Source organism: Uranotaenia lowii, chromosome 1, assembly GCF_029784155.1.
Source record: "Uranotaenia lowii strain MFRU-FL chromosome 1, ASM2978415v1, whole genome shotgun sequence".
Classification (NCBI taxonomy): domain Eukaryota; kingdom Metazoa; phylum Arthropoda; class Insecta; order Diptera; family Culicidae; genus Uranotaenia; species Uranotaenia lowii.
The window spans coordinates 82,418,127-82,445,090 of NC_073691.1; the positions used below are offsets into that span (position 1 = coordinate 82,418,127).

Here is a 26,964-nt window from a genome sequence, read left to right on the forward strand (position 1 = left end):
GTTTTAATTAAAAAAAATCAAAATAGGTATATGAATGATCAATGAACATAACTTTTACGAAAATAATTTTAAATCCTTAAGAGTTGTTTTTCTAACTCTTGTATTTTTCTTTGGAATCTGTTTATGATTACCATTGAGTACATGGGTTCTCTTCTGAATTGTCAACTATTCTAACATTGTTTGATGTTATATTAATTGTAACACGTTGACAAATATTGAGTCAACAAAATTTCATATCCATATAAAGCTTATATGAATACTTTGCATGACATTAGTGAAAGATTTGAACATAATTACACAAGCAGAATATTTATAATTTCTTCGGCAAGAAAGCTTAAAAATACCAAAATAAAAACAAACAAAATCCAGAAGTATGAAATAATATTCAATTAAAATTTATGTAACCTAAACCTTCAAAAATTTTGCTCCTGACAACTGGCAGAATTTTCAAAATTCAGGACATCAAGTGAACGTGTCTTCAGTATTTTATGCATCTGGAAATTAAAAAATCTCATTTTATGCCACATGTGATTTCCAGTATTGTGCGTCAAATTGAATGAAAAATGAAATTCAATACATTTTATATTATCATCAATGCTTGCTAAAGCATAAATTATAGAAGAAAAAACTTGTGGTTTAGAGCAGTATAAATCTGTAATAATGTGATTTTAACTGGCAAAATCAGTTCAAGGATTCTTTCAAAGTTTCACAATTCAAAAAAAAACAAATCAACGAAGATTAACTCTTAATCGAGAATTTAAATAAAATTGTGTCCGTCACGGAAACTTCGTTTAAAATTTGTGTGCATTTTTTAAATATTGGCTGCAGGCATCACACTTGAAATTTTAAATGTGTTCAAAGACTCAAAGGTCCGTTTTTTAAAGAAACATACTATTCAATTATAAAAAATGCTTCGAGGTGTAAAGGTCAATTTTGCTAATGATTACAAGTGTTTAGCCTGTGATTAAGTTTTCAAGCAGTTTTTTATAATTGAAATTTTTATTCATTCTCATTCAAACTCGTCAATTTTAAATTTGACGAGTTTGGAAAGATGTCAAATTTAAATTTTAAATTTTAAATTCTCAATTCTTAGTTTTGGAATTTTGAATTTGAATTTCGTGTATCTATTAACTTTTGCAGCGGTTATTTATTGGGAAGGCATTCCAGATTTTGGCATAGGGTTTTTGAATTTTAAACTCAAAACCGGATAATATTCGGGCAAATAGAACCAAAATCTACGTATTTTCCATAAAAAGGCAAGAAAAAAGATGGAAAATGAACAACTGAAAATCTTACTTCACAATTTCAAAAATCACCTGAAAATTTAATTTCACAATTTAAAAAAATGCATGCGCTGAAACAAGTAAAGATTTGGAATTTCGTAAAAACTGTGAATAATCCTGGAATAAAAACAGAGTCTTTTTCCTCAATATCCGGGCAACTGGACCGAACCTGGCATTTCCATTTTTTTTAATCTGGGAAAGCCCGGTTAAATCCGATTGATCTCTAAACTAATGCTTTAAAAACAGTGAAAAAAAAATCAAAACTACACTCAACGAATTCGACACATTAACGCTATGTGTATGCCTATATAGATTTTTGCAATTTGTTGAACAATTGAAAAATATGTGTCCCACATATAGCCAAAAGCATAGAATGGTTATATGAGGCGACACTTGTAATGCATATGTGTTACAAACAAAAGTTATGGAATTTGGCATACAGAGGTTATTTGTCAGACTTTTCAGATTAATAAAATTTTTTGCTGTTCATCATTTTTGTTTATTTATAAAACAGAGAATAATTTATGCATTTTTACACTATACACTTTCAGAACCTGATATATTTATAGATTTTGCTCATTTTATATGAAGAAAACATTCAAAAATTTTCCGGATTGGCAAGATGCTCGGGCCTGTACGGCCGACCATCGTTGAGTTTGGATTGGATTGCCGTCTTTGCCCATCCACGGAGAGCATCCCAGGCCTTCCGGTAGTATCCTCCTTGCATGTATGGACCCGGATTGCGCGGCAGATTGATGTGTTTAGCGTTATTTTCGTTGGCCTCCGTCACTCAAAGTCAAAACCTGGTGGGAAATAATATTTTCGATCATTTTCAGCTTTCTGTGCTTACTGATCTGGAACTTACCTGCATTAACATCAAAATTGCTTGCTGACAAGGATTTTTTATGCCGTCGAGGACATTTCGAGCAGGATTTCGGTTATCTTTTTACTTTACTCGTTTCGAGTCCTCCATCTAACTCCGAGTTCGCCATTTTGGAAAAAAATAACAGAACCAAATCATCGACAGCGGATTCGATGTTTTTCTACAGATTTCGCACGCTCATTTTATTCTAGCCAGCTTGGTATTTTTTTCACATAAAAATTATGTGTCAAAATGTTGGTTTTTATGAGATTCAATTAAATTCAATATGTTGAACAATTTTGTTATCGTATGTGTGGGGAAACATACAGTATAAATGTCGATTTTTTGCAGTGTAGGTAGAGGACTAATGACTTTAATGGGTTAGATTCCTATAAAAAATAAAAATAAAAAAAGTAAAATTAGGCTTCAAAAATACTATTTTGCCATACGCTTGTTCCTACAGCGGGTGAAATTTTAAAAATCGCATCAGCATGATTTTATAAATATTTTTTCAAAAATGTATATAATATTAGCGCAGTGAACTTAAGAGCCGCAGCTTTACATCAAAAGAGCCGCATGCGGCTCGCGAGTCGCAGGTTGCCGACCTATGGTCTAGGTGGACATCTGGAGAAGGGAGGTAGGGGTTGCCGAATATCCACATTTGTGCACGGAGAGTTAGAAAGGGGTAAAAATCTTATTTTTTTTGTCCATGTGGTATCTGAACGGCCCCAAAGGCAATTTAACACTTAAAGTCTCAAGTTAAAAGTTTTACTTCTAAAAAGGATCGAGATATGTTGATCCATCAAACATTGAGCCAAACCGATCTGCAATAACTTGTAAGATAACAAAGTTATGGTCGAAACAAGTTTGCAGGTATTTATTGAACATACCGACTATTTGGTAAACATTATCAAAAAATGATCAAACTAAGGCTAAAGTTTAAAAGAAGTTAGTTTGAAAAAACATTTTTACTAAATATCCAAAAGTGAAAAAAAACTCATCAGCATTAAAGATAACTTATAAGATTAGCGAAACGTTGTTTGATGACAGAGATACGCACGAAATTAAATTGCATGTTTCGCATGATCCCAAACTTTTTGCCGATACACCATACTGAGGAGTGAGCCCAAACTTTTGATCGATAACTTAAGTAGTTAATTTAGCTATTTAAAGCACTATGCAAATTTTAAGCGCAAAATTTAAAAAAATGTGTTTTGATATTTATGAAAAAAGATTCAAATGAAACTCAAATTTTTAAAATCGGTCCACCCAATCCTGAACTGATAGGGTTTAAATATAAAGTGCAATTTTTAGAAAATTTTCCAACTTTAAGCCAAGTTTAAGTCATATGAGGTTAACATATAAATTTTGCCAATAACATACGAAGAAGGTTTTGCTCATCGACTTTAGAATGAGATCAAAAGAAATGCAATATGGCATAAGATGACTGCGATATGGCCAAACAAATTAGCTTTTTTTAAAGGGGGTGATCCCAAACTTATGGCCGGACACCCCCAAACTTATGGTCAACAAATTCGAATTCAACGCTGTAATTACCTCAACAAAAGTTATTTGGTGAAATTCGGTCCAGGGAATTGCAATTGCAAGTTTCAGCTGTTTTAGTTTTGCGGACCGACTTTTTTTTTAATTTTAAGTTTTTAAGTAATTAATAAATTTAACAAACCCCCCACGGAGTGGGAAAATTTGAGAATTCGAAAGTACACCTACTAAGAAAAGTTCTAAGTTTTTATATAAAATCCAGCGTTTGCGAATACTTCGTAACGGTTTTTTGCCGCTTGGGGGGGGGGTGATCACCCCGATCACCCCCCCCCATAGGACCGCGCCTGATTATTTATAGCAAATATTACAAAATGGCAATCCTTCATCTGATTCTGTTGTGTTTTTGTTAAAAGGCGTCACCAGCTAGAGTTATGAGTTTCTTTCGTTAAACATAAAGCGGTTTGAGATAATTCCGCTCTGGGGGAGGAAGACTGATTAAAAAAAGAAAAAAATCTTTCAAACGTCAAATTTCTCTCATCAATCTACCGACCAGTGCGGAGGTTCAAAATTTTACTTTCTTATTTAGTGATTTTTAATAGAACTTGTTTGATGCTGAAAAGCACTTGTTTTGTATAAAACAATGATTTAATTAGGTTTTGTTTTGCTCTGGGAAATTCTTGCATGATATGGCGTATTAAGTCGCTCAAATTTCGTCAAAGTTTTGAAGCTGATAAATAAAAATGGTTTGATTAATTATTATTCTAAAAATTTTGCTAAATCTAAATTTAGCACCCAAACAACTGAGTAACATGACTCGCAACACGAAACTGATCATCTAAAGTTAAAATTTGAACGATTACAAATCTTTTCAACAATTGCTGGCTTTTTGCCGAACAGTAAAAAAACGATGCAGAAAATGATGCAGAAAATTTCAGTCTTCCTCCCCCAGGTTCCGCTATTTCCTTAAGTTTATTACGGTAAAATTTTATCCAGCTGAATGTTATGAAATACGTTAGTTTAACAAATATATTAAGATAATAAACACTGAGAATGAAAGCGGAAACGAGTTAAGGTGATGGCTTTGCATTTGCACAAGTGACGTACAGATAAAATTTCACAAAATTTTTAACAAATGCCAATTGATTTCCGTTTCCGATTCCATCCCCAATACTGGCAACTGGCAATTTCTGGCAACCAAAACGCCGGCGAACATAAAGAATTCTTAGTAGTAAGTAAGATTCTGTTTAGCTTAGTTTAGTTCTGTATAGTTTTGTTAGTAGATTTTCGCTTCAAACAGTGTAAAGTAATTCAATCATAGTGAATTGCAATCAAATTATAAAAAGCGTTGCATCATAGACGGGTGTAAAAAGAGTCCTGCTCTTTCTACAAGATGTGGAGATGTGAGCAGCCATCGGTAAGAAACGTTATATTTTTAAAACGTTTTTTGATGAAGCAATAATTTATTCTTTCTGTACCCTTAATTTCAGTAAAATATATCCAGATTTCCCAGAGCTAATAACATCCGAAAAAAATCCGGTCAGTTTCTAGATATCACGCAAGCCGAAAAGTGATAATTTGCAGCGCTCATTTTTTACAAACTGACTTATTGATGAAGACATACAAAAGTATATTAAAGAAAGAGGCAGTACCTACGATTTTTTCCAAATTGGATTCAGATCAAACGTTAGTTTTATTTTATTGAATTTCGTTTAGGAATTAACACATTTAAAGTGAATAACCATTTTTGATTGCAGCTGTGACTTAGAGGTTTTATACTCTGACGATGAAATATCAGATATATCAAATTCAAAAAGGTAATAAATTTACAAGATACTTTAGACAGATTGTCTTTCTGGGCTTTAGGGCTTGGGATTGAGTTTTCCCCTCAGAAAACGGAGATGGTGGTTTTCTCTAAGAAACATAGACCTGCTCAACCTAAGCTTCAACTCCTAGGCAGAACGATCACTCAATCGAGGTGTTTCAAGTATCTTGGGGTTTGGTTTGATTCCAAGTGTACCTGGAGAGCCCACATTGAGTATCTGAAAGGAAAATGCCAACAAAGAATCAATTTTCTCCGATCAATCACTGGCACCTGGTGGGGAGCCCATCCAGAAGATCTTTTAAAATTGTATCGAACAACTATTCTCTCAGTGATGGAGTATGGTAGCTTCTGTTTCCAGTCAGCTGCTAAAACTCGCCTCATCAAACTCGAGCGTATTCAATATCGTTGCCTCCGCATAGCGTTGGGCTGTATGCCCTCAACGCATAACATGAGTCTTGAAGTTTTAGCAGGCATACTCCCACTAAAAGATCGATTTAATTTATTATCACTCCGGTTCCTCATCAGGTGTGAGGTCATGAACCCATTGGTGATCGTAAATTTTGAAAGGCTACTTGAGCAAAATCTTCAAATAAGATTTATGTCTATATATCATGTCTTCATGTCCATGCAGTTTAATCCTTCTTCGTACTCTCCAACTCGTGTTTTCATCCCTGACTACGACACCTCTTCTGTCCAGTTTGATTTGTCTATGCAGCAAGAAATTCGTGGAATCCCGGAATCGCATCGTCCACTTTTGATTCCAAGAATTTTCGATGCTAAATATAGACACGTCGATGCTGATAAAATGTACTTTACCGATGGGTCTCTAATAGAGGAATCAACGGGATTTGGAGTTTTCAACGAAATAGCTAGTGCCTCATACAATCTCCAGTCACCATGTTCTGTATACATTGCAGAGTTGGCAGCCATTTTTTGGGCGTTGGAAAGCGTCGCATCACGGGCAACAGAACACTACTATATTGTAACGGACAGTCTTAGTTCTGTTGAAGCAATCCGTTCAATAAGATCGGGAAAGCACTCGCCGTATTTCCTCGGGAAGATACGGGATATTCTGAGTGCTTTATCAAAACGTTGCTTTGCCATCACCTTTGTTTGGGTCCCCTCACATTGCTCGATAATGGCTAATGAGAGGGCAGACTCTCTGGCAAAAGTGGGGGCTGTACGGTTCTACATTAGAATCATATCTTGTGTAATATATTCTATCGTATTCAATGCAAATGACTTTCCTGTTTATTTTACAGACCTTGGGCATCGTGGGGAAAAAGGAAGAGAACTGGCAACACGGGAGAGGAGTCGAGGGACAAGAAAGAGGAGAAACGGGATTCGGGAAAAGCGTCTGTGCGTGTTCGGAACGGCCGGAAGATCTGGAAGCAGAAAACGGATATCCACGGGAAAGCAGGACCTTACAACTGGCGACGAGGTGAAAAGGAATCACAGGGAACCAAGGTAAGCTAGTTTTCTAGCCCAAAGGAGGATATTAATGGTGCTAATTTGGAAAATAGTTCTTGGTGAGAAGCTAGTTCTGCAAAGAAAAACAAAATGGCGATTTTGATTGGGCTACGAAATGGAATTTTTTATCAATTGGTAGGAATTGGAAGGGAATGGATCAAGTTGAGAACACTAGAAGTAATTGAATTTTAGAATAATTTTGGGAGTTGGTAGCTATGGACGGGTTCTGTCATTATTAATTCGGCTAAAGAAAGGGAAAAGAGAAAATCGGTAAACTATGAGTTTTTTTCATCAACACACTTTGACGGCCATTTAATTGTTTTAAGTTAATTGCCCACCGGAGGGCTCGTTCCTGGCGTGTGATGTATCAGGGCCGGTTCTAGGGATGAAGTGTAAACAAAGTGTAGTACATGAGAACAGTGTTCAAGTATGGCAACTGTGAGTATCGTGCAAAGTTTTTTTTTCGTCTTTCTGGATTTGGCAAAACGATCGGCTAAGAGTGGTGTAATTTGCCTAATTGGGGGGATTTAAAAGTTACACTGTTGTTTGTGATTCACTTTTGATTGTACAGTGTTGTGATGTGTTTGAAATTCCACCGGAAAGGTAGGTAGTATAATTCAAAAATATTTTGAAAGTTGCATGGAGTTCGAATGCAGTACGATGAAATTCTGTGAGTGAAAAAACTATTTAGAGAATTTTGTTGGAATAATGAATTGAGCAGTTAGCGATGTTTTATATGAAAAAAAGTAACCAAGATTCTTCTTCTTTTTAGGTCAGACGACAATCGAAATTCACGTCCTGTTTTGTTTGAATTGTAAGCGGCATATTAGAGTTCAATACCAACTTTATGGAAAGTTAGCCGTATACCTATTTAGTGATGATAATTTACGATTGAGTTCCTCTTTAGTATTTTCGAATAAAACGTCCGTACAGGATTGAAATTCATAAAGATTGGAGAATGACGTCAAGTTAGATGATGGAAGTCATGTTCAAAATCTGCACTCAAGAGTATCCGTATAAACGAACGAGCAAATCATCACTTCAAGGAAAAGTGTCCTGGTTTACGGCACACCACACCAGAACAATCTACCACTTCAATCTAGATCTGCGGAGTCTTTCATTCTTTTCAACATTAACCGGCCATGACCCACCACAGTTTTCTTCGCACCGGGGTTGTGACGGAACGAACGGGTAGTCATCTTTAGCTCTCGAAAAGGGGGGAATGGGTATCGTTTTCTTTTTTTTCTTAAAATCAGCTTAAGCAAACAGAGGCAAAAGAAAGCCCAAACATGTTCACAAACTATCCTGGAGTGAAAATATTTGACTGGTATGGAAAATCAATAATTCTCGAAAATCTTAAATTGAAATCAAGGATAGTGACAATCTATGAAATATAACAGTTTTCAATGGGCAAAGTTTTTTTTTAATTTTGATATAACCGATGAATTCTCAAAGTGTTAAGGTCTATTCAATCAAAACTATTGAACATTTCCTTGGCGTATTCTGAATTTTATTAATGAATCGTGTTTCTATTGAAAACCGAAACTTATTACTTGGGATGTTAAATGAAAATAATTGCATGGTTTTTCCCCACTTTAAGAGTAAATCAAAATTTATCAAATGCTCAAAATATAAACTTTAACAGTACAACAATGGGCATATTTTCAAAAAAAGTATTTATTGAAAAAGTGATACATTCATTTCGCATGTTGCGCGAATATTTTTAGAAATCAAACTGCAGAGTTGAAGATGATAGCTGCCACAAGCTGATAATCGATAACTGATGAGACGTGTTTTTCTCTGCTGGAATGCATTCTTCGAAATCGAAACTTTTTTTTTAAATTCAGGATAAGGACACAGAGTTTCTGAATGAGTGTATTCCTAAAAAAAAAAAAAAAAGAGTACAGGAAGAAATAATTGAAAACCAACTTAGCAGGGAGCTAAGTGTTAAGTTTTATTGAGATTCCAGGATGCAATATTTAGCTCTATTGCAGGAAGGTTTAAGGATGAAGGTGATTGATTGTTTGATTAGAGAGACTTTAAACTTGAAAGTTCATTCATCTTTGAAGGATCAAAGTGTTTATTTCTAGGGCAAAGGAGCCTAGCTATAGTTATGTCTAGTGTCGGGAGCCTAGACATGTTTGTTTAAGTTAGCAGGGAGCTAATTTATTCTAGAGCAGGGAGCCTAGACAGAGATATGTGCATAGCAGGGAGCTATTCTATCTGATGCAAGGAATCGGATAAGTTAGCAGGGAGCTAATTTGTTCTAGAGCAGGAAGCCTAGACATAGAGATGAGAATAGCAGGGAGCTATTCTATCTGATGCAAAGAAGCTGTATGAGTTAGCAGGGAGCTAATTCGTTCTAGAGCAGGGAGCCTAGACAGAGAGATGAGAATAGCAGGGAGCTATTCTAGCTGATGCAAAGAAGCCGTATGAGTTAGCAGGGAGCTAATTCGTTCTAGAGCAGGGAGCCTAGACAGAGAGATGAGAATAGCAGGGAGCTGTTCTATCTGAAGCAAGGAAGCAGGATGAGATAGCAGGGAGCTAAATTGTTCTAGAGCAGGGAGCCTAGACAGAGCATAGCAGGGAGCTGATGCAAAGAAGCTGGAGAGGCAAAGATTAGTGAATCTTGATTAGAGTAAATCAGTATCGATGTAAGGACGAAAAGAAGGCTTGTTGCGACAATATAAAATTGCTTTGCGAATCATATTTTGTTTGGAATAGTATTATTGACATTACGTAGCATGATTGTGAAACAATCAGTATGTTCAAATTGTAATACTCTGAAATTCAAATGGGTTTTGAGCATGGTTGTGTTTAAAGAAAAAAAAATGAAGTTATTTTCTGTTCACGGTTTTCAGATGGATGAAAGTCGACCGTTACCTATGTTCAGATGTGAACAAATCGAAAACAACAAATTGGCAAAAGAATGGCGTGAGTGGAAGGATTCGCTGGAGTTTTATTTCGACTCGTACCAAATAACTGACCAGAAAATCAAACGTTCAAAAATGTTGCACTTTGGTGGCCCTCAATTACAGAAAGTTTACAAAAGTTTGGAAGGCACCGAGGATTTCCCTTTGGTTATGTTGGAAAAACCTTGGTATGATACAGCAATTAGTCGTTTAGATGCTTATTTCAAACCACGCCGCCAAGATGTGCTGGAAAGGCACAAGTTGAGAACAATGAGGCAAGGTAACAATGAGAGTTTTGCTCATTACGTTTTGCGTTTACGCCAACAACTGATGGACTGTGGACTCGAAAAATATTCGAAGGAGGTTCGCATTGTATTGGAGGAGATAATGCTCATCGATGTTATTGTGGAAGGATGCAACTTACCGGAGCTTCGAAGAAAGATTCTTGAGAAGGATCAGTCATTGTCAGATATTGAGGCCATGGGAACATCGTTGGAGAGTGTTCGACATCAAGAAAAGGAGTTCAAAGTCGGAACCAACAATGGTGAAGTTGGACATGCATCGGTCTGTAAAGTTGGAACATGGAAACCAAAAGTGGAACGCCAGCAAGGACGGATTATGAGAAAAATTACTCTTGGCCCTCGTAAAATTGCCGGTAACGAAGCCGAAGTTATCTGCTATAGTTGTGGACGCCATGGGCATATTTCAACAGCACCATCCTGCCCGGCAAGAGATCTACCTTGTCGAAGATGTCAGAAGGTTGGCCATTTCGAGAAGGTCTGTCGGAAACGTGTTTTTAATTCTCGAAGACCTGACTTTTCAAAGAAAGTGGACGCAATAGCGGTGGATGAAAACATGTCGAAACGGGACATTGAACCATCCAAAACATCATCCGAATCCGAAAAAAGGGTTTGCTATACGTTTTACACGGGAAGTAATACTAACGTGTTCCAGTGCAAAATCGGAGGTGTTACAACGGAAGTGTTTATTGATTCGGGTTCAGAGGTAAACCTAGTAACATCCGAGACATGGGAAAAGCTGAAAGCTCAACAAGTTAACGTGACCAAATGTGAAAAAGGAAGCAATAAAATCCTCAAGGCCTATGCTAACAATGAACCACTCAATATCCTGGGGACGTTCGAAGCCATAATTGAGATCGGGAAGCGTTTAACACAATGCAAATTCTTCGTTGTCGCAGGTGGACAACGAAATCTTTTGGGAGACGAGACCTCGAAGAACTTAGGAATATTGCGAATCGGCTTGGAAGTAAACCAGGTAACCGACAAAACGGACTTGAAGAGTTCCCCGTTTCCTAAGATATCGGGTGTTCAAGTTCGTGTTCTTATGGATCCCAAGATGGTTCCAATCTTTCAACCGTTGAGGCGAGTGCCTATTCATCTTGAAGCAGCAGTGACAGAGAAGCTAGATGAGCTACTGAGACGGGACATAATCGAAGCCATGAAAGGACCGGCGACATGGGTTTCGCCACTTGTTGTCGCGAATAAGGCGAACGGATCTATAAGGTAGTTGTCTTTTGGTGGTTATTGTTGTTTATTAAATAAAACCATCTGGCGAAGATGTCTTAATGATTTAGTTGATACTTAGGTTGTGCGTGGATCTACGTCGTGTCAATCAGGCGGTCATCCGTGATCGGCATCCGATCACCGCTTCAAGCGTCTGAAGACGTTCTAGCCAGGATTGGAAGAGGAAAGATTTGGAGTGTGTTGGATGTTATGGATGCGTTTTTTCTGTTGGAGCTGGACGAAGAAACAAGAAATATCATGACGTTTATCACTCATCGTGGACTTTACCGCTTCAAGCGTCTTCCTTTTGGTCTTGTGTCTGCACCGGAGATTTTTCAACGGACTATGGACGAAATATTAGCGGACTGTGAGGGCGCCTATTGGTACCTTGACGATGTAGGTGTCGAAGGAAGTACAGTTGAAGAACACGATGTTCGTTTGAATAAGGTAGGCTGCTAATGTTGAACCTTTATTCAGAATTCTTGGAATAAATAAATAAATAAACAGATTTATTATTAAAACTTTTTTTTTGATGACAACCTTGTTCATTAATTCCATCTACTTCATTACTATGGTTTCAGGTACTCCGAAAATTCAAAGAAAGGGGAGTTGTTCTAAATTGGGAAAAATGCAAAATAAGGGTGAAAGAATTCGAGTTTCTGGGGTACAAAATTAATTCTCAGGGCATAATGCCATCAGATTCTAAACGGGATGCTGTTATGGACTTCCGTCGCCCTATCAATGAGAGCGAGGTCAGGAGTTTTTTAGGCCTAGCTAACTATATGGGAAAATTCATTCCGAAACTATCAGAAATGGATGAACCACTCAGGCGACTCATACAGAAAGGACACCAGTTTCGATGGGGCGACGCAGAAGAGAAGGCATTCGATGACATTAAGAGGACATTATCGAAGGCCAGTTGCTTGGGATTTTTTAGAATAGATGATCAAACTTCATTGTTTGCGGATGCCAGTCCTGTTGCTTTGGGCGCAGTTCTGATTCAAACTACTGAGAAAGGAGAGTCAAGGGTTGTTTGTTACGCTTCTAAATCTCTCACTGACACAGAGAGAAGATATTGTCAAACCGAAAAAGAAGCTTTATCCTTAGTATGGAGCGTAGAAAAATTTCAAGTCTACCTGATTGGTAGGGAGTTCAACCTACTCACCGATTGCAAAGCTCTTACGTTCTTGTTCGCTCCTGCATCTCGTCCCTGTGCCCGAATTGAGAGATGGGTGTTGCGCCTTCAAAGCTTTACATACAATATAACCCATATTCCGGGTCAGTCTAATATCGCCGATGTGATGTCCCGACTGTCCACTGCATCTCCGATGCCTTTTGATGAAACAGAAGAGTTTGTGGTTCGAGAGATTGTTTCAGCTGCTGCTTAAACAATCGCCCTGACATGGCAAGAAATCGAGACAGCTAGTAAGGAAGATGATGAGATTCAACAAATTATTGAAGCACTGAATTCGGAAACCACAGATGCGTTGCCCTTAAGTTATAAGACGATATTCACAGAACTGTGTTGCGTGAATAATGTGTTGTTAAGGAGAGATCGGATCGTTATTCCACAAAAACTTCAACAACGTGTCTTGCACCTGGCTCACGAAGGTCATCCGGGCATGCGCATGATGAAGGGGCATTTACGCGCTAACGTGTGGTGGCCAAAAATGGATCAGCACATTGAACAATTTGTCAAAGCCTGTCGAGGATGCACGTTGGTTTCCGCTCCTGGTCCACCAGAACCAATGGTCCGAAAGGAACTCCCATCACGACCATGGGAGCAAATTGCTGTTGACTTCCTTGGACCGCTGCCAGACGGAGAGAATTTGTTTGTATGCGTTGATTACTACAGTAGATACCTCGAAGTAGTGGAAATGCGAGAAATCACCACGGCATCTACAATTGAACAATTGCTAATAATATTTTCTCGATATGGACTGCCAGTTTCGATAAGGGCAGATAATGGACCTCAGTTTTCATCCGAAGAATTTCGTTTATTTTGCGAGGAACAAGGAATTCGTCTGGTTAGTACTATTCCTTACTGGCCTCAAATGAATGGGGAGGTAGAGCGTCAGAACCGCTCTATTCTTAAACGATTGCGTATTGCACAAGAGCTTGGGAAGAATTGGCGGAAGGAGCTTCGTCACTACTTACTTACGTATCATTCCGCAACACATCCAACAACAGGAAAGTCTCCATCGGAAATGATGTTTGGACGACGTTTACGTACGAAGCTACCCTGTATTCCTGTTGAGATAGCCGTAGATGAAGACGTTCGAGATCATGACAGAATTCAGAAAGAAAAGGGTAGGGTGTATGCTGATCGTTGTAGAAAGGCAAGATCCAGCAGTATTGATGTTGGTGACCTAGTTTTGGCGAAGCGTTCAAAGAAAGATAGTAAGCTAAGTTCTGATTTTTCCCCTGAAGAGTTCACCGTTACAAAAAAGCAGGGTACTTGTGGAAACCACATAATGCCAAGCTGACGATCTAAGAACGTCCGCGGTGTATAGGTACGGGAGAGGTCCATTACGATAGCGATTGATGAAGACCGAATTCATAACGGGTGCCTGTGCCCGTAGACGTGTCATATAATATGCACTACGGTGCTCATATTGAGTTAGACCCACACATTCACCCTCCTCTCCGAAAGAGTGAAGAAAAAACTAAATCGGATATTTTAAACGCATTCACAATGGCTTCCAAGCATTGGGATTTTTTCTCAAATATGTGATTGAAGCTTTTTCCAGTAGACAGTTAAACTCGCGTTTATTAACAACAAATTTTTCTTGATTGCATACTTCAGCACATATTGCTTTTCACAATACATCTTCTCTTCGTAAGGTTTTACGTAAATCGCTTAATCCTCTTCTTCCTTTTGACGCGTTCTGGACGGATGTGATGCTGGCGGATCAGAGCGTGATGATACGACTTGACTAATCCGAGCTTGAACACTTGAGTTTGCAGAAAGCGTTCCAAGAAATATTCAATCTTGGGCCTAAACACATAATCGAGCTTCATGCGAGACTCGTCGAGCACGCCGACTCGGACAAGCCGACGAACCAGGGCGTTACCTTGGAACAGACGCTTGTCGTCCTTCTCCTCCAGGGTCAGCAACTCTCGGGCCGCCTCACGGATCTTGGTCAGCGTGTACTTGACGCGCAATAACTCGCGCTTGTTACACAGACCGTGCTGACCAATGATTTTCAATTCCGCATCGAGGCGCGATTTTAAACGGACGACGTGGCATCAAATAGGTCTTGGGAAGACTTACGGAATGCGGTGGTTTACCATAATACACCATCAATTCTAACCGTCCACTGATATGTGTTGATTCATCAAAATTCAACAATGAAAAAATTACGCAACTACTAGTGCTTCATCAACTGAGCGAATTGCATGAGTCACAGCAAATCTGCCCTATGTTTTTAACTGCACGTGACGCGGTTCGTAAAGATGGCTTGGAACCAGCGTAATCCACAAAATATAATTTTCTACAGTTAGCAGAACTTCTCACATTGCGCAACACACTTTACTTGCAAATATTATGCACACTTAGTTCACAGCACTTACCGCATCGCAGTAAATAGCACGCATTCAGACACATCACACAGGTCCTATCCAGGCGCAGTCCGTTTGGCTTGGATTTAGAAACAGCACATAACTCGCATTCAGGCGTAGCCCATTTGGCTCGCATTGGCGCAGCACATAAATCGCAGACACAGCACAATTATCTCGAATCTAGGCACGGCTTGTAAGCTTGCAGTACATTTCACTCGTTATTCGACGCAGCATCAAATTTGCGCAGCTCTTCCAGCTAGCTCACAATTAGAAAAAACCTATTCGGCTCGCAAACGCAGCTCATTCATTCCGCTCGCTATAAGGCAAAGTCGCAGCTTATTCGGCTCGCAGGCGCAGCTCATTCAGCTCGCAATACGGCGCAGCAAAGAATGCTCGCAGGCGCAGCTTTTCCAGCTCGCAATAAGGCGCAGCCTATTCGGCTCGCAAACGCAGCTCTTTCATTTCGCAGGCGCAGCTTTTTCAGCTCGCAATACGGTGCAGCAAAGTTTTTCCGCAGGCGCAGCTTTCCCAGCTCGCACCAAAAGCGCAGCCTTTTATGCTCGCAGGCGCAGCTCTTTCTGCTCGCAAAAACGGCGCAGCATAGTTTGCTCGCATGCGCAGCTCACTCGGCTCGCATTTCAATATTTCTTGAGAAGATTAAGTAACCCTGTCACTCAAAGATCTCAGTACTCAATCTTGCAATTTATCATAAAAAACAATGTTGTAACATTTTTATAACTCATTTTGGCTCAAAAATCGGCTCCTGGAAGGATCGCCATTGTGGAAACCACATAATGCCAAGCTGACGATCTAAGAACGTCCGCGGTGTATAGGTACGGGAGAGGTCCATTACGATAGCGATTGATGAAGACCGAATTCATAACGGGTGCCTGTGCCCGTAGACGTGTCATATAATATGCACTACGGTGCTCATATTGAGTTAGACCCACACAGTACTGATGTCACGATTAGATCGACCTCTTCCGGTAAAGAGTTCAGACGAAGCGTATCGCATCTGAAACGCATAGCGCATCAGTCTGAAGCCAGCAACCTCTCCAATCAAAACATGCCAGCAAACCAAGATGTTTCAGATCCGATAAGCGCAGCGGATTCAGAAGAAACTCCTATGAACGAACGATCCAGAAGAACGAAAATCGAATCAAGCCGGTTGAAAGATTTCGTAACATACTGACACCTCTAACTCGATTTTAATTTCTTTTAATGAAAGGTAGGGATGTACGGTTCTACATTAGAATCATATCTTGTGTAATATATTCTATCGTATTCAATGCAAATGACTTACCTGTTTATTTTACAGACCTTGGGCATCGTGGGGAAAAAGGAAGAGAACTGGCAACACGGGAGAGGAGTCGAGGGACAAGAAAGAGGAGAAACGGGATTCGGGAAAAGCGTCTGTGCGTGTTCGGAACGGCCGGAAGATCTGGAAGCAGAAAACGGATATCCACGGGAAAGCAGGACCTTACAGGGGCGACAGAAGGCGACACGTATCACCGTGAAATCGTCTTCGACGAATTTTACTTCTTGGCACGAAGGAACTCTGTTGTCAACTGGCAGCGCAAATGGAAAGAGGATGACATGGGTCGGTGGCTCCACTAGATTATTCCAAAGGTAAGCCTCAAACCCTGGTTTAATAGGTTGGACCTGAGTCGGGATTTTATTCGTATATTCTCCCGTCTCATGTCCAATCATTATTCCATGGATGCGGTACTCTATCGTTTAAATATTGCTGGCAGCAATTTGTGTAGTTGCGGCCAAGGTTACCATGACATCGAGCATATTGTTTGGTCGTGCGAGGTCCATCTTGTCGCTAGAACGAATTTTATAGACTCCCTTCGGGCCCGAGGAAAACCACCCTATGTTCCAGTGAGGGATGTGTTAGCTGTGCTAGATTTGGACTACATGTTCGAAATTTATCTTTTTCTAAAAGCTATCGATCTCCGTCTATAATTCTTTTCAATTTCCTATTTCCCTTTCTATCTTTTTCTCCTCTTGAAACAAAAAGTGCTAGACCTAAGTAATCAATTGTTATAAACACAAAACGAGTTTGGCTCCTTAAAACTCAAAGGTATGATCCGTTTCAAATAAAGTAATTTATATAAAAAAAAAAGGTAATAAACTTTATTTTTAAATTAAAAAAAAACATAATTTAAAAAAATAGTATTATAACCACAGGCAAAAACTAGAAACTGTTGAGAACAAGCTGAACGTTAATGTTAATCCTAGGGAAGTAAATAAACGTGGAGAAAAAAACGCACAAACTATTACACGACTAAAACAAAAATGCAAACGTTTTCAAAATCGCATAGCCAACTTAGAAAAAGCACTCCTTGACGCTACAAATAACAACAAATTTTTGCAACTTCCTACTGAAAATTTGAAGATGAAGCATCTTAGCTAGTAAGGAACATTTAAAATTTTACTTTAGATTTTATTTTTTAGACCTTCTGTGGAAACAATCCTGTTTTAGAAGAGCTTGTTTCATAACAAGGAAGAGGACATGAGTACAGTGAAGATTCGAAATCTTTTGCAGTAACCCTCCATTATCACTCTCCACGAGCATATATTTTTGTTAGAGAAGCGTTAAAGAGGCTGCATTAAAAATGTTGGCTGAGTGCAAGGAGCAAGGTGAACGTTTGCCGGCCTGCCTCATGATGGATGAAGTTGCATCAGAAAACAAATGGAATGGAATCATCATTCAAAAAAATTTGAAGGCTCTGTTGATTTTGCAGGATTTCTCCCAGATAACTCAGAAGAAATTCCAATGGCAAAAGAAGCTCTCGTTTTTATGGTAACCTTGACTGAAGAAAAAATTCAAAATTCCGGTTTCATATTTTCTTGTAGATTCTCTCAATACAGAGCAGAAAGCAGGTCTCATCAAAACTGTGTTGGCGACTCTTCATGAAATTGGTGTTACTGTCATCGTTTATACGTTCGACGGGTTGAACACAAACGTGAGCACTGCCAACGCATTAGGAGCGTCTTTAAAATGTGACGAAAACTTTAAGACGCATTTTGACCATCCCATCACAAAAGAACCAATTTTTATAATTTTGGACATTTGCCACATGCTGAAATTAGTGCGCAACACATTAGCTTCAAAAGAAGAAATAAAATCGAGCACGGGCAAAATTAAATGGGAATATTTGTCCAAACTTAATGATCTCCAAAATTTAAGCGGATTCAAGGCTTCAAAGTTATCAAACCAACATATAAATTTTAAAAATGAAAAGATGCGAGTAGATTTAGCAGCACAAACTCTGAGCAGAAGAGTTTCTGAGGCCCTTGAAGAGCTCAATTCGACAATGGAGGAATTTGAAGATAGCAAAGAAACATCAGAGTTCATCACATTATTCAATGAGCTATTCGACGTGTTCAATTCTAAAAACCCAAATTCAAAAGGATTTAAGAGGCCAATGAATGAGGACACTATTACATGTTTCCGTAGACTATTTAACAAAAAGCCAAGCAGTACATCATGGAGCTTGAAATTCTCAAACAAAAAAAAGGTAAAGAAAAATTTAAAAAAAATTATTGTTTAAATTTTTATTTTACAAAATGATTATTTATTCATACTATTTGCCTAGGTACGCAAACATAACTAAAAAACTGAATAAAAACTGGTTAACACCATAAATAAGACTGGTTAACACCATAAATAAGACCGGATTTATAGGATTCCTGGTGGCCATCGAAAGCTTTCAATGTATGTTTGAACGTCATGTAGTCGATCTTCAAGAAACTACGGATATCTACGGATATTGGTGTAGCCAAGATCATTTAGAATCTTTTTTTGCTGCATTACGTTCCAGAGGTGGCAACAACAATAATCCAACAGCTACCCAATTCAAAGCAGCGTACAAAAGACTTATTGTCAATAATGAGGTGGCTTTGTCGGCAGATGTCAATATTCTATATTTCGACGAGTTGAGATTTTTGAAAGTGGACGAAAAAGCAAAATTTTACCTCAATAATATCAACAAGGTTAGAATTGAGCCCTTGATGGTTGAGGAGGAAATGGAAAAAGTTACTCTAGAAAACGACGAAATAATTAAAAACACCATCGACGTTAATTTTCACCAGCATGCCTCACGAAATTCGGCAAGTTTAATTAAAAAAAATAAGTTCGTAGCATCAAATGTGAAGATTGCATACATGAACTTTTCAATAGTTCTATTGGCAGGTTAGAAGTTAATGCAGATGTGTTAAAGGTGTGCAAAATAACCGAGTTGGAGGTAAAAATTGTAGTACAAAATCATCAACGTATAAACTTAGCATACTATTATGATATCATAATGAATCGAACTCTGAGACGGATTTCAAATGATACACCAGATGTTTTTAGAGGATTAGCCGAACACATTTTGGATCAAGATGCTTTAGTTAACCATCGAAACTTGTTGTTGAAATTAGCCGTTGATTTTTATTTGAAATTTCGGATGGAGTCCTTCGCTAAACAACATAATGATTCTAAAGAATCTCTTCGAAAAAAAACTAACAAAGTTAATATTGTTTAGAAATGAATAAAATGTTGTTTTTAAAATTTACTGTGCAATAAACCAATTAGAGGGATTTTGGAAATAAATTTACTTGTGTATTTCATAAATAAAAGCCATTCGAAAAACTGACTTTATTTGACCTTATTATCGTATTTTTCTTTAAACATCAACTCCTTTTCCGCTAATAAGGTGATTTTTAATCATTGTTTTAAAAAATTTTTTTTTGCAACAAAAAATTTTTTTATGAAACTTGAATTAGTCGAACATTTCATTATCCACCCTTTCGATATGTTAGTTGAGGGAAAATGAGATATTGACAGAACCAGAGAACCAGAAAAAACTGGCACACGCGATTAGGGCTGTCCCAACGGTAGAAGCAAAACACGGTTTTCGACCACGCTAAAACATTTCGGCTGGCACCGGTGGCGTAAATTGCTGTTTTAGCATAGTTATCGATTTCGAAATTCCCAACCGTTCTACGCCTTTCCAAATTCATGCAAATTTTGAACAGGATTTCAAAATTTACGACAGACCGATTTAGTTCACGGTGAAAAAATTTTAGCCAACAATGATTTCTTTCACACATGTTTGGGTAACATTGGGTGTGAACTGGGGGAGGAAGACTGAATAAAAAAAGGAAAAAATCTTTCAAACGTCAAATTTCTCTCATCAATCTACCGACCAGTGCGAAGGTTCAAAATTTTACTTTCTTATTTAGAGATTTTCAATAAAACTTTTTTGGCGCTGAAAAGCACTTGTTTAATATATAAAAATGGAAGCGTTTTCTTTGTAACAACATCACGTATGAATGGTCGGTCGTAATGAAGTGAAATTTGGTATCCGAGGGTTTTTCGGGTCAGAGATAATTTGTATAATAGTTTCAAGAATCTCACTTTTTATGGAAGGGGAGCTCCTAAATAAAATAAACTAGAAACGGGACAAACCCCGAACAACTTGAAGACGATTTTCATGAAAACAGATTCACGAGCACGAAAAGTTATAGAACTGTAAACATTTTCCAACGATTTATTAGGTAACGGGTAAAACGAAGTTTACCGGGTCAGCTAGTTTTGCATAAAACAATCATTTAACTAGGTTTGTTTCACTCTGGTAAATTCTTGCATGTTCAGGCATGTTAAGTCGCTCAAATTTCGATGAAGTTTTTGAAGCTGATAAATAAAAATTGTTGATCAATGGTTTTTCTTAAAAATAGCTTAAATAACAGATTCACATTTTGGGTAGTTCCCATGGACCAAACAACATTTTTATATAGAGTTCAAAGTTTATATTTACGACAGAGTTGACAGACTGGTATTGGATAATCTAGCTGGTGTATTCGATTTCGAAATTACTTTTGAATCTGCAGCAATCATCTCAGAAGAACCTAAACACCTGAGTTACATGACTCGGCTACACAAAATTGTTCATCTAAAGTTAAAATTTGAACGATTACAAATCTTTTCTACAATTGCTGGTTTTTGCCGAACAGTAAAAAAAACGATACAGAAAACGATACAGCGAATTTTAGTTTTCCTCCCCCAGGGTGTGATAATAATTTCTTTTTGAGATATTATTTGAATGTTTTTTTTTCGCTTCAACCACCCTATACGTAACATAAATTGAGAATAGATGTTAATAAAACCATATCAAGTATAAATAATAGATGTCACATTATTCTCGATTTTATAAATAAATTAGAAGCTTTTCATTAGGGCTCGACGAATTAGTTAATCCAGCCAGCGTTCTAAAATTTGAAAGAAAATAAACGAAAAGAAAATTTTAATACTTTTTCGATGAGGTAAAATAAATGTTTATTGTTTGTTCTATAATTTTTGTATTATTTGAGATATTGAGAGATTTTTACTGCCCCTACTCGCATAACAGTCCTATATGAATTTTCGTCAATTTTCATCTAACCTGACAGTTCGTCATTTTGAACATAGGGCTTCAATATAAAACAATAAAAAAAGAGACTTTGTTCTAGAAATTACGAAAAAAATATCAACTTGTGACTTTCCCATACGAAATATACCCGCATAACAGTCCCATATGTGAAATACCACGAATTTGGTTACTTTTCAATGCTTTTTTCGGCGAAACAGTCTTTGATTTATTGCTTTGAATCATTTTAAAAAGATTTCACTCACTCGATGTCGAGTTATACACCCTAGTTTTCGAAGCCAGGTCAGTTAGAAGGAAGGAATGTATTCCTAAGCGAAAAACTATCAGATGTAATCAAAAATCGTAAAAAGATTCAACTTACAATGCGGAATTCACGATATTTTTCCAAAAGTATGTTTCTTTTAATGAAAATTGTATTGAAAGGTTGAAAAATGATCAAATTTAAGTCTTAGGAAGAAGCTTGGTGAAAAAAACATATTCTGTATGGGACTGTTATGCGGGTAGATTTAAAAAAGGTTTGAAATATGCTCGCATAACAGTCCCATAACGAAAAAAATGGTGCTCCCGACCGTACCAATGACCCAATTTTGAAAATTTCAGGTGTTACGATTTATGATGACAACCTATAACACATTCCATCTAATGTTTTCCGTTTATGCTGAAAGTTATGGTCACAATTTCAAAATATATTCCAAAACAGAAATAGCTGATTTTCTCGCTTGCTTGTTTTTGCATATGAGACTGTTATGAAAGTAGGGGCAGTTTAGTTTCGTATGGATTGCTCGGAGTTTTCGTCAATATCAGCATATTTTTCTGTATCCATACATAAATTTGCAAATAGTGAAAAAAGTTTTTGTCAAACAGAAATATCGACAAATCAAAGGAAAATTTGACTTTGGTATAAACATTTCTCGTTTCCTTATCAATGCCAGCAATAACTGGAAAAAAAATGCTATTTCATTTCATTTTAACAAAATTGTATTCCATTGATTCAAAGAAATTTGATTGAATAAATTGAAGAATTGTTTCAATTTACCTTTTTTCCTCGTTGTGTAGTCTTTTTTGCTTTTAAATTAATGAAATCCTGGTAGAATAGTTGAAATCATTGTTCTGTCTAAAAGAATATTCGTAGAATTAATTTTAAGACAATTAACCGTGAAACTCAAAACTTATGCAATTTTTCTAATAAAATGGGTTTTTCCTTCTCAATTATTGAGTGTCTGCAATGAAAGTGTTTCCGTTTTAAATTTGCTCCTACACCGGTGGGGAGTGGGTGTTTTAGCCGATTCTAAAATTTCAAATTTTGCTAAAACTGGTATACTTAAAACCAATATTTACGCCTGAACCGTTGCAGGTGCTCTTAGTATGGGAAACGTCAAGTTGCCAGGGGGTTGGTTGCCACTCACCAACTTCGGCGAAAACAAAATATGGTGGTAACAGGGGTGCCAGGTGGTTTCGTCAAAAATCAGGACAACGCGAACCTAAAAATCAGGATTTTTCAGGACACCTCTTGATTCGTGAAAATAATAAGCAGTTCTGCATAGATTGCATAAATAAATGCGCAAAACAGGAGCTGTAAACGCCTTGATTTATGCAACAGAAGTATGCAGCTTCTTGGCTGGCCTGTTAGTTCGTGTCAAAAAACACCATTTAAATATCATCTGAACCGAAGATTACCATCTGTGGAATGGATTTAACTATTTTATCACGGATTTATTCGATTTTCTCATAGTTTGAATACAAATTCAATTATATTTGAAAAGTTTTATGAAAATCAGGTAAACTCAGGAAATTTTAAGACCAATTTTCAAAAATCAGGACAACTCGAGAGTTTTTCAAAAATCAGGACGGTCTCTCGAAAATCAGGACAAATCCTGATAAATCAGGACACCTGGCACCTCTGGGTGGTAAATAAATTTATTTGACGGATTTGTTTAATTGATTTTTATGTAGTCCGAAATTTCAATTAATTTCTTTTAAAAACTATAATCCCTTTCGAAACCGTGTCCAGATTTTAAAAATTCTGAGTTGTTTTGGCTCAGACCTTTCAAACGCTTCTTTGAAATGCCTGATTGAAAATAACTCAGAATTTGCGAAAACCCCTACAATTCATTTCTGAGTTTTGCTAATCAAGATTTGAGTTTTCCCAGTTTTGGCGCATTTTGAATTGTTTTCCTTCAAATCTGAGTCAAGGAGAATTAGAGTGTAAGATAACTTGTAAATAGTAGTGTACACGGAAAATTTGAGTTAGTCACAAAATGTGTTGAGAATATACCTTCATCACAACTATTCGATTGTTGCTCAAAACTTGTATATCCCCAATTCAATTTTGGGTAATTTTGGGCTCCCGATATACAGAATTGAACTAAAACTCAATTACTCTACTCTGTGTAAAAAGTTTGCTGTTGTTGGAATTTTATTGCAAGGGATGCGGAAGCGAAAAAGAAAAAAAATTTAAAACTTTTTGCTAAAAGAAAAAAATTAATCAAACAATTTATATTGAAATCCATTAAAATGAGATATAAACTGCAACTTTTTGATGTAGAATATGTCGTATGAGCTTCGGAAATTGGTAAGTTAATGTGCATTTTTTTAATTGCAACTAGGTACCTAATACAATTTGTTTGATCTTTTTGTTTTATTCTCACGGCACGTTAAAGGTTCGTCAAAACAAAAATCATCTCCGGATGGTGGAGCTGTCTGATTTGCATATGGAAATAACCGACGGAAAAGGCGGAAAAGGAGCTACGGTTATCTTGTTCTGCATGGGCTACTTCCGTTGATTAGGTACATATTTGGAACTCAATTGAAATGAGAAATCATAACTATCCGTTACGTTTTAATTGACGCTACTGCATCCGTTTAGAGAAAGTTGACAAGCTGGACAAATCGGCATCGGAGAAATTTTCCATATCAGGTTTTCTGGAAACGGTTGGAAGCTAGTCTTAGTGTCGTTGATCAGGAACCGGTGTTGTTGAGCAGAGTGGAGAAACAAAATTACTTTACCCGGATCATACTCATTGTCCGGGATGGTTAATCCGACAATCGAAACAGGTTGAAAAATCAACCCAGAAGACCTCATCGAAGAGGTCGCCTTCTTTAGAACCTCGGCGGATGTGCATCAGATACTTCTGCCGAAACGGGTAAGTCAGCTATTGCGTCTTAATATTCTTAATCGTAGATTTTAAGCTTTTTAAAATTTTCCTTATTAGATGAAATATTGACTTCACTTTAATTTTCAGGAAATTCCTTGCAAGCTTGAGAGAACGGATGTTTTATTTTGGTCACCTCATCGAAACTGTTCCAACAGGTATCTTAAACATATTTGTGAATAATTTTCATTTTCATTACTGATTATTGTTCTATAATCCTTTTTGCAGATGCTTTGTACCCTCCTGACATCCAGGTTGGTCATATAGGAACGAATCAGTACCGGATGTTGAGACGGATGCCCTCTTAGAAGAATTATTGAGGTATTGAATTTGTTGCCAACTGCAATGAAAAACTACATTTCGGTACCAGGATTGTATTGGATTGACAATAAATATTTTATTGCTACGAATAAGAATTTATTTTCTTGATTTTTTTTCGAAAAATTCATTTACTTTTACTTTTCTGAAGAAAACTTGGAAATGCATGGGCATCCCCATGTCAAAATATACAGAATTGAGCAACTGACCGAAAGCTCGCAAATGTATAAAAGCTTCTTAGACACGTTCTGCCTAAAACGCCCAAACTTAAAAGTATGTGGAGACACTTTTCTTGAAACTGTATGGATTTTTATACAGAATAGAGTAACTTTGTTTACCGTGTAGAGTACGATAGTGTAGGGGGAAGTCGTCTACAGGGCTGGTAGCGAGTCACTTTTTAGTGACTTAGTCACTTTTTTTGGGTCAGTCACTAAAAAGTCACTTATTTCATCATTTGGTCACTAAAGTCACTATTTTCCGAAAAATGGTCACTTTTATCACCAAAAGTCACTTTTTTCACCGATAATAAACCAATGAAAAAGTAATTTGAATTGCGCGTGTTAATATTGACGGTAGTAACGGTAAATTACTTGATCAGTCAGTCAGAAATTTTTTTCGCCTCCGGCGGAATTTCGGCATGAATCACCCTTGGCTTGAGACATTTCGATCTACGACATTATTTGACGTTCGTGAATTGAAACTAACTTTGATTGTAGATTCTAGTTTTTAGTTCAATCAACCTTTTGTATTGGAACTCAAAACTTGATATACAAAAACCCTATCTCGTCTTTAGTTAGAATGGGTTTTTATTAAGAAGTGTAACTGAGATTGAGATTGAAACGAACCATTTTTGAAAAAAAATCTTTTATGTCATAACAAATGTTATGATGATATGAAATATTCTTTAAAAAACAATTTCAGACTCAATTTTATTTCGTGTTTTTTGTTCTTCTAAATACTTAAAAAAAGGGTTGTAAAAATTTACACAAGGCCACAAAAATTACTGTTTTTTTTAGGTGCAATGAATTTAAACGGTAATTTCAACTAATTTGGGTTCCCCGAATCTAAATATGTATTCAATATTTCTATCAGCTTTTATATTTATTATTATTTATTTCGTCTTTGGTTTAATTACCGTACAAACTGATGACTTAAAAACTAGGAAATTCTTCTTAAGCCTATTTTAAAACGACGTTTGCACATATTAAAATTAAACAAATTATTCACTAAATTAAAAAGTTCACAACACTTGTCAATAGGGTGGTTTTGGCCATAGGCAGTACGGTGGTGAGGAATTGAAAGAAACTGACGTTGTCGAAGTGTTCTCGTTGGTACATAAATGTTAACACGTTGTAGAATGTAAGCACAGTCAATACGGTTGGTCAATGTGTCGAATATAAAACCTTGCTGCAGTTCGACGCGCCGCTTTTCGAGTGAGGTTAGACATATCAGAGCACACCTTTCCTCGTACGGTGGGTTTGTTATTGAAATGAAAATAATTTAAAATCTTTAGAGAAGTTTCTGCACTCTCTTTTTACAAAAATTCAAATCAAAAACATATTATTTAGAAATAAAAGTTTTATATGAATTAATGAGCTTTAAATAGAATCAAGTTTTTTTTACACTTTCTGCTGTGATGTCAAAAATACTTGTAATGACATTTTTCCATAATCAGTTATCTATCAATTTTACTAGTAATAAACTTCCGAATTTGACAAAATTTCTAGTTGAGGACACTATTTACCAAATCAATAATTCAAAAAATAAGCACCAAAATGGTTATGATGAAACATGTTTATTGAAAAAACTTCCTTCTTCCTGAAATGTTTATAAAAACTAATCTTTTTTATTTCCATACTGTTTACTCCAATTATTATCATTTTCCTAACATCTATTCATGCTAAGTTTTGTACAAGATTTGACATTTATTTTAGAATTCAGATATTTTTTAATTTTAAATTTGCTAAGAAATTCTTTTGAAACTAATTTATTTCTTACTTTCTTGACTTATCGAAAATTTGAAACATTCATTGTAATATGTTTCCAAAATTTTGTTTATCAGTCATTTTTTTAGTTTTTGTGTTGAACATGAGTGACAAATGGTGTAAGAAAACCCTTTCCTTTTCAATTGTTTATTTTTGG

The 26,964-nt window shown here is 36.8% G+C and overlaps 2 protein-coding genes and 1 pseudogene across 2 annotated transcripts; 2 read left to right on the plus strand and 1 right to left on the minus strand.

The window, feature by feature from the left end:
* Positions 1 to 6,612: 6,612 nt before the first annotated feature.
* LOC129737560 (uncharacterized) lies at positions 6,613 to 12,760 on the plus strand. The gene is made up of 5 exons (XM_055728721.1): positions 6,613 to 6,677; positions 6,730 to 6,934; positions 9,799 to 11,372; positions 11,486 to 11,819; positions 12,656 to 12,760. Exons 1-5 carry the CDS (start codon positions 6,613 to 6,615, stop codon positions 12,758 to 12,760), a joined length of 2,283 nt encoding a protein of 760 aa, XP_055584696.1.
* A 282-nt stretch (positions 12,761 to 13,042) lies between these two features.
* On the plus strand, positions 13,043 to 13,858 carry LOC129737561 (uncharacterized protein K02A2.6-like). The gene has a single exon (XM_055728722.1). The coding sequence runs from the start codon at positions 13,043 to 13,045 to the stop codon at positions 13,856 to 13,858; it is 816 nt and encodes a 271-aa protein (XP_055584697.1).
* Positions 13,859 to 14,219: 361 nt separating this feature from the next.
* Positions 14,220 to 14,666, minus strand: LOC129737562 (40S ribosomal protein S9-like; annotated as a pseudogene).
* Positions 14,667 to 26,964: the final 12,298 nt, after the last annotated feature.